The 12,812-nt window shown below is 43.0% G+C and overlaps 1 protein-coding gene across 1 annotated transcript in view; it reads left to right on the forward strand.

Annotated features, from left to right (window-relative positions):
- LOC138666651 (zinc finger protein 208-like) overlaps nt 1-12,812 on the forward strand; it is a 258,927-nt gene that overhangs the window by 168,586 nt on the left and 77,529 nt on the right. The window contains 1 exon segment of the mRNA XM_069754841.1: nt 10,185-11,363. Within this exon segment, the coding sequence (XP_069610942.1) occupies nt 10,185-11,363 (1,179 nt within the window).

Genomic DNA, 12,812 nt, shown 5'->3' on the forward strand with positions numbered 1-12,812 from the left:
CTGAATAGCAAAGAAGATCCTACATATTACTAGATGGGTGTCTCTAGCAATGTGGCCACTCAGTGTATGTTTTATACCTGGTGGAGATGACAGGATAAAGCTGATCATAGACATTAGATGTTGTCTGGATCTTCTCAAACGTCTTCATCTGTCAGTGACTTTTACAATCTTTGTTTCAGGGTGAAAATCTGACTCATTATAATACTATAGAGACATATGTGAGGGGCAATGAGCGGTGTAAAGAGGAGATTACTACAGATAACCGCACAGGTGAGTAGTGACCACTAAATGCAGAGAAGTCACAGGTTCTAATCAGTCACTGGCATGTAGAGTAACTTTAGATGTTTGGAGTTTTTTCAGATGCGTTCACATAAAACTTTTGATGTGGATATTGGGGCTGATTCATTATGTGGTTACCAGGGACTTTTCTTTTTTCTTTCTTTTTTTTACAATGTGCTAAGAACTATCACTCAGGTAGTTGCTTCCTACCTGCCTTTTGTGCCTGCTGCTGATTTCTACTGAAACAGACTGGTCACAGACCGCTCTTACTGGTGATTCAGATTCTCTTCCACTCTGTTCTGTTGATGGGGGATGATTGCTGATGTTATGCTGATTGATAGTTTAACTGCGGGAAGCTGACTGTCAATCATCATGATATCGGAAGTCATCCATTATTAACAGAGCAGCCCGCAAGAAGAAGAGCTGCTCGCTGATGTGGAGCAGCTGAATCACCGGCAAGAGCAGTCGGTGACCACTCTGACCCAGCGTCAAGTACAACAGTCAGGTAATTGTTTCTGTTAGCAAGTACTTGCTTATTAAGTTTCTAGGCCCATAGTAAAAAAGAAAAGAAAAAGTACAAGACAATCTCCTCAAGATTGACACCGTGCACTCCAGTCTTTGATGAAGGAGGGTAGTGGGGTAAGTAATACTGAATTTATTCAGACATGCACACAATGCTTCTTCTCAGTGGTGTGCGCCTCTGTGTGCCTTGCTAGAAAAAGTCAAGAACGGATTGGAGCAACATTTCTGAAGGGTGTAAGTTATGCCCCTAGTAATGAATTTGGCGGGCACCAGCAAGCCCCATTCATACTTCACCCGCTTTGGCGGACCTCGCTTAGACTGGCATGAAAATGCCAAAAAGTCAGACAAAAAGTTTGCGACTTTTCAGTTTTTTTTTTTTTTAACAGTATTTTGTACAACTGATTCTCTCCTGCATCCAGAACACGTTTCTGAGCTGCTGCAGAGGAGGTAGACCGGACTGTGAGTAAAGAGCTATCACAGGTCACTGTGCACAATGGATGTCTCGAAGCATATTATGAAACATCTTAGTGTCGGTGACCTCAGATGTGTAAGACAGAAACATTATTAGCCACAGGCTTCACTGCTATGTACAAGAGAATTTTCTCAGCCTAAAAACCTCAATAACATTCTTTTTTACATGTACTGGTAATTATATACTGGTCTTATAATGCCAGTACATTATAAGATAAAGACAAAAAACAATTATAATAAACATGACATAATTTGTATAATCATAGCAAACGGTACAATTAAGCAAACACATTTTTATGGTGATCGCTAAATGTTGTGGCTAATAATGATTGAAATTTTTCATTCATGTCAGTTTGGATAACTATAAAATGAGAACATCATTGTACAACTTTGTTTTCCAAAACCGTATACATATACAAATCCAGAAGGGCCCCAATATTCCTTTTGTATTTTCAACTAAGATCTGTCTGTTATCTCAATGCTGTTTGTTCTTCACTGAGTAGTTGATATGAGAAGTGTTACGTTTCTGCTCACTTGGCTGCGCTTGAGTTGGCACAGGTATTGCTTTAAGTAAAATGTTCAGGCTGGTTTATTAAGAATATTGATCAGCGAACTTGTTCAGAAAACATTCACCTATGTCAAATTCGGCATGAATATAGCAACATTCGGATTTGTGTTCTGTTTCCCGAGCATTTTTCCTCAAAGTCGTGAAAATTCGGTTTAAAGATTAGTAAATAATCGCGTTTCCACTGTTCATTTGGGATAAAACTGTGTTGCAGTGAGGAGTCAAGAGGCCCCATTTGAGCTTAACCCCTTTCTACCATTGGACATACTATTCCGTCCATGTGACCTGGGCCCTACTTCCCATGGACGGAATAGTACATCATACACTTTAATGCGACACTGCGACTTAAGTCGCGGTGACCGCATTAAAATTCTGATGCCATCTTACCTGGAGGCTTCCCGGGCTGTGTCCTCCCCCATCCGGCCTCCCAATCGCTGTGATTGGCTGTTCAATTCTGAACAGCCAATCGCAGCCTTTCTCATTGTTTCAGCCAATAAGATTGGCTGAAATAGTGAGGTCCCAGGCTAGGATCGAGTATCGATATACTTGATCCTATGACGGTGTCTGGCAATGCCAGGCATCGCTCAAAACCCCTCGGATTGGCGCGATCGACGATCACATAGATCGCGCCAATTGCAGGGCACAGCGGCGGTCTTACTGCGCTGTGCCCTGTCGGTATCGGCCTAGGATTGGTGCTGTAAGAGCTGGTGCTTAGGACAGGCCAGGTATGGCCTGCAGCTGCTGATTGGCGCTATCAATTTGATCATCGATGGCGCCAATCACAGGGCACAGCAGCGGTGTGACCAAGCCGTACCCTGCTGGTGACCTGCCTAGGATCGAAGCTGTGAGCTCCAATCATAGGCCGGTGCCCAGCAACTCCGGCGTCATCAGGGCCACCTCTGATTGGTGGGATCAATGTGATCACTGCACCAATGACAGGTCACAGCAGCAATGTGACCATTCTGTGATTTATCTCTGACCTGTCTATGACCACTCTGCAGGAATTCTCACACTAGATGAGGATTCCTGCAGAGCGGTCACACTGCTGAATCTCCTGCTGTGCTGTGACTTGTGGTGCCACAGTAGCCTGTGACACCACAATTCCTGCTAAAGAAAGAAGAGAAAAAAAAGAAGAGAGACTTCAACTGTAAGTGTTGATCCCCGATCCCTGCCCGACCTCTCTTCATCCACCCCAATCCCCCCATCCCCCCTTCCCTTTCCCCCTTTGTTTACCCTGTCACCCTCCTTTGCGCCACCTCCATGCGCACAGTTAGCAGCCGCCGAGGGTTGATTGGTGACGCAGTTCACCAATCAACACTCGTGCTCGCTTTTCTTTATCACCCCCTTGCGCCAACTCCATACGCACATCCCTAGGTCGCCGATCTTTGATAAGTGATGCAGTTCACTTATCAGAGCTCATGCCTGCTGTTTTCTGGGGGGTTTTTTTCACCCCCTTTGCACCACATCCCTATGCACACATCCAGCAGCCTCTGATATTTGATAAGTGATGCAGTTCACTTTTCAGAGCTAGGGCCTGCTGTTTTCCGTGTTTTATTTTTCACCCCCCCTTGCACCACACCCCCGTGCGTATATCCAGCAACCGCCGATCTTTGATAAGTGACGCAGTTCACTTATCTGAGCTTGTGCCTGCTGTTTTAGACTTTTTTCACAGGCATTTTTTCTCTCTATTAGCTTTTTTCATTTTAGCTTTTTATTTTCAGAGAAGTTTGCACCAATCACTATCCCCCCACACATACACATACAGTTATAAATAAAGTACACACAAAGCACCATATTCACACAAAAAATGTCCTGCCCGTCACGTTCGTCCCAACAGCTCTATTCAGTGGAGGAGGCATATTCACCCACTGCTGGATAAAGATTATCACCTCTACACCGATAACTATTATTCCAGCATCCTGCTCTTCAAATCCCTCTCTGCATTAGGTACCGCAGCCTGCGGTACTGTCCGCAAAAATCAGAGAGGCCTCCCTAAATGCTACTTGGGCAGATGCTCAGAAGGGGTGACAGCAGAGCCCAATGTAGCGACCACCCACTGGTGGTCAAGTACAAAGACAAGAGGGATGTCCTTCTCTTGACCACCATACACGGTGATGGCAGCACACTCAGCACTGTACGAGGTACCACTACACAGCTCTGCAAACCGGACTGTGTATTGGGGTACAACAAAAACACTGGGGCGTTGATCTCTCTGATCAACTCTTCCAACTGTACAGTGCTTTGAGAAAGGCCAGGAGGTAGTGATTAAAGCCCTATATCTGGCACTCAGGAAAGAGTCCCCAGTACTTCCGGAACTGAAGGTGCTTGTATCGTACCAGGTCAGCATTTCCCCGGGGGAGGTCCTGCAAACTGGAAAAAGAGGCAAGTCGAAAAAAGGTGCTGAGTGTGTTACAAAAGGGAAATACGCAAGGAAACCATTTAGCAGTGCGACACCTGCCCCGAAAAACCTGGCCTGTGTATGAAGGATTGCTTCAAATTGTACCACACCTCCATGCACTACTACTTTACTTTACAGGAAACAGTAGATTAGTTCCAAAAAAGGGGGCACATCTAGATAAGTTCCTTGGGGGTCTAGTTTACAAAATGATGTCACTTGTGTGTTTTTTTTTTTTGTTTTTTTTACTGTTTAGGCACATCAGGGGCTCTGCAAACGGAACATGACACCCGCAGACCATTCCATCAAAGTCTGCTTTCCAAAACATCACTACTTCCCTTCTGAGTCCCGATGTGTGCCCAAAGGGTATTTTTTCCCACATATGGGGTACCAGCGTACTCAGGACAAAATGGCCAACAACTTTTGGGGTCCAATTTCTCCTGCTATCCTTGGGAAAATAAAAAATTTGGGACTAAACCATTATGTATGGTTATGCATGTGTATGATTTTTTATTTCGATGCCCAGGCGTTATAAACTTCTGTGAAGCACTTGGGGGTTCAAAGTGCTCACCACACATCTACTGTAGATAAGTTCCTTAGGGGGTCTACTTTCCAAAATGGGGTCACTTTGGGGGGGATTCTACTGTTTAGGCACATCAGGGGCTCTGCAAACGGAACCATGACACCATTCCATCAAAGTCTGCATTCCAAAATGTCACTACTTCCCTTCCGAGCTCTGCCGTGCGCCCAAACAGTAGTTTTCTCCCACATATGAGGTATCAGTGTACTCAGGACAAATTAGACAACTTTTGGGGTCCATTTTCTCCTATTACCCTTGGGAAAATAAAAACTTGGGGACTAAACCATCATGTTTGTGGAAAAAATGATTTTTTTATTTTTACGCCAAGGCGTTATAAACTTCTGTGAAGCACTTGGGGGTTCAAAGTTCTCACCACACATCAAGATAAGTTCCATAGGGGGTCCAGTTTCCAAAATGGGGTCACTTGGGGGATTCCACTGTTTAGGAACATCTGGGGCTTGCCAAACCCAACATGGCGTCCGATCTCAATTCCAGCCAACTTTACGTTCAAAAAGTCAAACGGCACTCCTTCCCTTCTGAGCCCTGCCGTGTGTCCCAACAGTGGTTCTCCCCCACATGTGGGGTATCGGCATACTCAGGACAAATTGGACAACAAATTTTGCAGTCCTTTTTCTCCTTTTACCTTTGGGAAAATAAAAAAAAATGTTGCTGTAAGATCATTTTTTGTGACTAAAAAGATAAATGTTAATTTTTTTTCCTTCCACGTTGCTTCTGCTCCTATGAAACACATGAAGGGTTAACAAACTTCTTGAATGTGGTTTTGAGTACCTTGAGGGGTGCAGTTTTTAGAATGGTGTAACTTTTGGGTATTTTCTGCCATATAGACCCCTCAAAGTGACTTCAAATGTGAGGTGGTCCCTAAATAAATGGTTTTGTAAATTTTATTGTAAAAATGAGAAATCACTGGTCAACTTTTAACCCTTATAACTTCCTAATGAAAAGATGTTTTGGTTCTAAAATTGTGCTGATGTAAAGTAGACATGTGGGAAATGTTATTTATTAGCCATTTTGTGTGACATATTTCTCTGTTTTAAGGGCATAAAAATTCAAAGTTTGAAAATTTCAAAATAATTTCCAAATAAACACAAGTAATATCGAAGAAATTTTACCACTAACGTGAAGTACAATATGTCACGAGAAAACATTTTCAGAATTGCCAAGATCCATTGAAGCGTTCCGGAGTTATTACCTCATAAAGGGACAGTGTAAAAATTGGCCTGGTCATTAATGTGCAAACAACCCTCGGGGGTAAAGGGGCTAAAAATTGTTAGGCCTAATATTGGGATTCAACCAAGAGACCCTATTTGCTAATCCAAATAATTTGTGTTAAAACTGTGTTGCAGTGACGAATCAGGAGGCCCCATTTGCTTTTAAAATCGTTATGCCTCTGACAACATCTGTTACTGGATAAGCTACTTGATGGTCAGAAAGACCATGTGCTCCAGTGGGGGGCGAGCGCTGCATCAAGTGGCCTCTATTCTTCTTCCTCAACCTTAAACATCACACACACAGTACAATCCTCAGAGGTGGCACCCAAATCACCATGGTTTCCCCCAACATCACAAATTTCCAAATCCACAACTTACTGAGGGGAACCACAAATGGACAAAGCTGTTCTCACATTCTTTTCCATGGGCATCAGAGGTCTCCTCCAAAGATTCACAGAATCCAGAGGAGAAAAGCATCTGCACCGATGTTGGATCTGGGGCTGGATGAAGTAGAGTCCAAGCAGAATCCAGACCCTCGTCACCAGTTCTTATACACCGGGGGAGGAGGAGATCTTAATGAGACTCAGATACCAGAGGTGCATGCTGACTGTGCTGTGGTGTCAGGGCAAGAAGAGGAGAAGGGGGTGACTCAGGGCAAGGAGTGGGAGAACAGAGAGGATGGCAATGAAGTTGTAGATCCCTCTTGGTGTGAAGCCAGAGGTATGTCGCTGAGTAGCTCAGCAGAGGGGGTGTTGGGGAATCCCGCACAGACACGTTGTGATGCAACCACGACAATCACTGCATTCTCATCTACAATTCTGGCTGTGACCCAACTCACGTTAACTGAAAATTTAGCCAAAAAAGACTCTGTAGAGGCAAAAATTGCAATAGTTTGACTACTACATGCATGAACCGACACATGCACAATCAACATGTCTTTTGGTATTTAATTGCGCTCAAATGCAGACTAGCGGACCTCGCCAACCACTGGCCGTCCCGTCAACCACATCTGCTGCTTTTTCCTTCTCCGTCACCATGCCAAATGTTCTCACACAGGTCTCTGGCTGCAGAAACTCCATTTTTACCCCCTACAGTCGGGGTGAGTGAGAGCGCATCAGCTATTATGGAAGTGGACGTGCTGTTTTTGTGTCACCTAGCACAACACATCTTTCTCAATTTACCATAACATCTCCGCCTGCACCTCACTCACAGTCCAGCAGTTTGTCATGTTCACCCTATTCCACCCTCTCTCAGCACAGCAGCCAGCCCTTGGTCCTGCAGTTGTGGTCACATAAAAGAATGCTTCCTCCTACACACGCTCAAGCTAAACGCTTGACCTCTACCATCTCCAATCTGTTGGCAATGGCTGTCTTCACTGAACCTGGAGCCAGGGAAGGCCCTGTGTGATAATGGTGCAAACCTGGTGGCAGCCCTACGCCAGGGCAACTTCACACACGTGACTTGCATGGCTCACATCCTCAACCGGGTGGTACAGCAATTTCTCTACCACTATCCCGGCCTGCATGCACTCCTGCTGAAAGCACGGTCACTGCCTGCTCACTTCTGACGATCGCACCCCACAGGTCATCTACTTGCATCGCTAATCGAGGTCTTTCGGCCTTCCGGTTATTCATTTGATCTTTGATGTTCAGACATGGTGGAATTCCACTCTGCACATGTTGCAGTGACTGTGGCATCAGCGACGAGCCTTGGTGCTGTATGTCCTTTTGCATAGCCTGGGCCAACACAGGACGAATGTTGTGCAAATCACACTGGCGAAGTGGGCACAGATGAAGGACCTCTGCATTCTTCTGCACAGTTTCAAAATGACTATGGTTAGCGCTAACGATGCCATCATCAGCATCACTATTCCGGTCACCTACATGCTGTAGCACTTTATGAATACTCTACGAAAGGAGGTGGTGATCCCAGAGGAAGAGGTGGAAGCAGAGGAGTATACTGAAGGGATAACAATTTCTCTAAGTTCCAGACTCTCATCATACAGGTGGGTTCCATGGGAGGGTGGATTACCTCAATCGAGGGGTGCTCATGGTACCAAACTGTTAGTGAAGTTGCTGGAGTCCAGGAACAAATTGAAGAGGACAAGGAGGAAGAGGTGATGGACGCGCAACAGTTAGGAGATGAAGAGAAAAATTATCCCTGTTTTCCGTGGTTGGTAGGAAGGGACGAAGGAAGCAAGCTTGAGTGTTACCTCGCCACCACCACACCATGGAATTGGACTACATGGAAGCATCTGACACATAAGCAACTTCTTGCTGCACTATCTTCAACATGATGCCCGTATTCTTAGGGTTAGAAATGGTGCTGACTACTGGTTTTCCACTCTGTTAAATCCACATTCAAGAGTAAATTTTGCCAGATACTTAACCCCCCTGGAAAGGAAAGCAGGCATGCTGTAGTATCGAAACATGCTTGTAGAAAATATTAAGAATGTTTTTTCCCAAGACAGTAGTGAGGCACAGTGTGCATCGCAGTTATGGACTTCCAACACAGGGAACGTCATGGCATAACCACAAAAACATTAGCAGCAGCAGTTTAAGTGGCATAAACAGTTTCTGTGAGTCATTTCACACTTTTTTTTTAGACCACCCCAGGCACCAGTAGAACAGAGTCCAAGTTTGATACGGTGTGACTGACCGACTAGAGAGGATGGTGCAAGAGTATCTCAAGCTCAATAATACCATCAGGGTGAATTTGGACCCAATTGTATTTTGGCCTTCCAAAATGGAAGAGTGGCCTGAGCTTGCCCATCACGCTTTGGAGGTCTTGTCACATCCAGCAAACAGTGTTCTCTCAGAACGTGTGTTCAATGCTGCTGGTGGTGTCCTGATGGATGAGCGCATCTGGCTGCTCCCTTAAAGTGTAGGCTGCCTAACTTTCATCAAAATGAACAAGTCATGGATATCCAATGTCTTTTGCAACTACCTGTGTTACTTTCCTTACATTTTTCTATGAAACTGATGTTTGTGCCACCTGACTATGGCAGGGAAGAAAAAAGATTGAGCTGTTGCATGAGGTATATGTGTATATGTTTTGGTTTTGCATCCCATTGAATTTAATGGGGTTCGGGTATAGTCGTTGAACTGGTTGGCGAACATGCTCTGCCAACATCAGGAAGTTGGAAGGTTCGCTCATCTCTAATTAAGACTCTATAAACCATAACACAAGCAAAGGAAATAAAAGACCTTTCAGTAAAGGCAAAACAAAGTAAACAATCCAAATAATGGGCACTCAGGCTGGATCGCATCCAGTATATCACCTTAGTCTGGTGACATCACACAGGAGGCCTACTTAGGCCGGTGTCACACTTGCGAGTGCAATGCAAGAAACTCGCATCAATACCCGGCACTGCTGCCGACACTTGGGACCGGCGTGTGTGGCTGCATGTATTTCTATACTGCTGAACTCTCCGGTCCCGAGTGCTGGCGGCAGTGCCGGGTATAGATGCGAGAGACAAGTTTCTCACATTGCACTTGCAAGTATGACATCGGCCTTGCCATCACAACACTTCCTAAAGACTTAATAAAACTGATTACAGATCCCTTTTACGAGTCTCTTCTGAATGTGAAACTGGAGCAGATTCATGACAGACACAGGGAATCATGACCTGAAAAGTGGCTATAATAGAGAAGATTTGTATGGAAATAACCTGGTGGCCTAACACTGTGATCTCAGTCCCGCTTTGTGATCTATTGTCCAGTTTGCACAGTCATATTATAAAGAATATAATAGAATAAATAGTATTATAATTCCGATGCCATGTTTCTAAAAAATAATAAAATAGTTTTTATTCTTGGCAGGTGACTTTACCAGGAGCACTGAGGGACGTCTGATATTCTCAGATTTTTCAGCAGATAATTTTCATATGACACCCCATACTTATGAAGAACCTGTCATACCAGATACACCTCAAGATGTTATCAGAAAAAATCTGTCACCTGTTTCTTTTCAACAGGTCCTTGTTTCTGCTTCATCAAAGACAAATATGCAAAACATAAGTCACAGAAGGGCTCTTGATCATGAAACAGCTCGCACAGGGGAAAAACCATTTTCATGTTCAGAATGTGGGAAATGTTTTACAAAGAAATCACATCTCGATAGACATCTGTTAATACACCCAAGGAAGAAGCCATTTTTATGTTCAGAATGTGGAAAATGTTTTACACACAGATCATGTCTTGTACAACATCAGATGGTACACACAGGGGAGAAACCACTTCCATGTTCAGAATGTGGGAAAGGTTTTACAAAGAAATGGCATCTTGATAGACATCTGCTAATACACACTGGGGAGAAGCCATTTTCATGTTCAGAATGTGGAAAATGTTTTACAGAGAAATCAAGTCTTGTTAGACATCAGATGGTACACACAGGGCAGAAGCCCTTTTCATGTTCAGAATGTGGGAAATGTTTTACAGAGAAAACATGTTTTGTTAGACATCAGAGAATTCACACAGGGGAGAAGCCATTTTCATGTTCAGAATGTGGCAAACGATATAGTGAGAAATCCACACTTTCAAAACATCAGAGAATTCACACAGGGTCGGAGCTATTTTCATGTTCAGAATGTGAGAAATGTTTTCCTGTGAAAGCTAGTCTTGTTGCACATCTGAAAACTCACACAGGGGAGAAGCCATTTTCATGTTCAGAATGTGGCAAACGATATAGTGAGAAATCCACACTTTCAAATCATCAGAGAATTCACACAGGGGAGAAGCCATTTTCTTGTACAGAATGCGGGAAACGTTTTACACAAAAATCAAATTTTATGATGCATCAGAGAACTCACACAGGGGAGAAACTATTTGCTTGTTCAGAATGTGAGAAATGTTTTAAAGCGAAATCAAGTCTGGTTGTACATCAGATAATTCACACTGAGGTGAAACCATTTTCATGTTCAGAATGTGGGCAATATTTCAGTATTAAATCAAAACTTGCTAAACATCAGAGAATTCACACAGGGGAGAAGCCATTTTCATGTTCAGAATGTGGGAAAATTTTTACAACGAAATATGGTCTTGTTGGACATCAAAAAATACACACAGGGGAGAAGCCATTTTCATGTTCAGAATGTGGGAAAATTTTTACAACGAAATATGGTCTTGTTGGACATCAAAAAATACACACAGGGGAGAAGCCATTTTCATGTTCAGAATGTGGGAAAATTTTTACAACGAAATATGGTCTTGTTAGACATCAAAAAATACACACAGGGGAGAAGCCATTTTCATGTTCAGAATGTGGAAAATGTTTTAATCAGAAAACAAATCTTGTTGCACATCTAAAAACTCACACAGGAAAGTAGCCATTTCCTTTTTATTAAACTATTTTTTTTGTAACAGCATATTATAACAATAAACAGAAAATTAAAACCCTGTGGTCGGCACTCATAGAAATGCTGTAATTCTGCTACATTGGGGCGATCTGAGCATCGCCTCTATGTAGCAGAGCCAATCAAGTTGTGGCAGCTTCATGTCTCCCATGGAGGCTATTGAACCATGCCAAAATAAAAAAAAAAGTTTGAAAATATGAAAAAATAAAAAAATGTAAAAGTTTAAATCACCCCCGTTTCGCCCCATTCAAACTAAAACAATATATTGCCGCATTCAGAATCCGATCTATCAATAAAAAAAGGATTAACCTGATCACTAAACGGCGTAGCGAGAAAAAAAATCAAAACGCCAGAATTATGTTTTTATTGTTGCCTCGGCATTGCATTAAAATGCAATAATGGGCGATCAAAAGAACATATCTGCTCAAAAGTGGTATAATTAAAAACATCAGCTCGCCGTGCTCAGCACGCAAAAAATATGCCCTCACCCATCCCGAAATCACGAAAAATAGAGATGATATGGGTCTCGGAAAATGGCACAATTTAGTTTTTTTTAGCAAAGTTTGGAATTTTTTTTCACCACTTAGATAAAAAAAGAACCTAGAAATTTTTGGTGTCTATGAACTCGTAATGACCTGGAGAATCATAATGGCAGGTCAGTTTTAGCATTTAGTGAACATAGCAAAAAGCCAAGCAAAAAAGAAGTGTGGGATTGCACTTTTTTTGCAGTTTCAAAGCACTTAGAATTTTGTTACCGTTTTCGAGTACATGACATGCTAAAACCAATGATGTCGGTCAAAAGTGCAACTCTTCCCACAAAAAATAAGCCCTCATATGGCCATATTGATGGAAAAGTAAAAAAGTTATGGCTCTGGGAAGGAGGGGAGCGAAAAATAAAAACAAAAAAGCTCCAGTCATGAAGAGGTTAATAACTTTGATGACCTCATCCCATAATATTTTTAGAGGCTGGCAAGACCACTATAAATGTGACATTGTCTCCCTATGCACCCTGCAACGCCAACATTGCATAAATGGTTCCCTGAGGCATCTAGTCAAAGTGTTGGGACCCGGTATGACCTTGAAACAATTGTATAGCTTGCATCTTGTAATTTACTTGCCATACCGATTTGTAGGAGAGGAAAAAGCTTCTCAAGCCTTGCAAAATGGAGGCAGTTTTTCCAGATCTGGGTCTGTCAACAATTTATATATACGAGAGATGGCATGTGGAGGGCATAGAGTGGCCAAACAACATTTCCAAAGGGATTAAATAATTGACAGATTCCGAACGACTGTCCAGTGAAGAGTAAATATGTTGAGGTTGTATGTATTCAAAATTATGACGTAGCCTCTGAGGACAGTCACCTAGGATAGTAGAAAGGGGCAAGACAGGAAAACCGACACCTGCAGTATTTTTGGAA

The sequence above is a fragment of the Ranitomeya imitator genome, chromosome 2 (genome assembly GCF_032444005.1).
Source record: "Ranitomeya imitator isolate aRanImi1 chromosome 2, aRanImi1.pri, whole genome shotgun sequence".
Classification (NCBI taxonomy): Eukaryota; Metazoa; Chordata; class Amphibia; order Anura; family Dendrobatidae; genus Ranitomeya; species Ranitomeya imitator.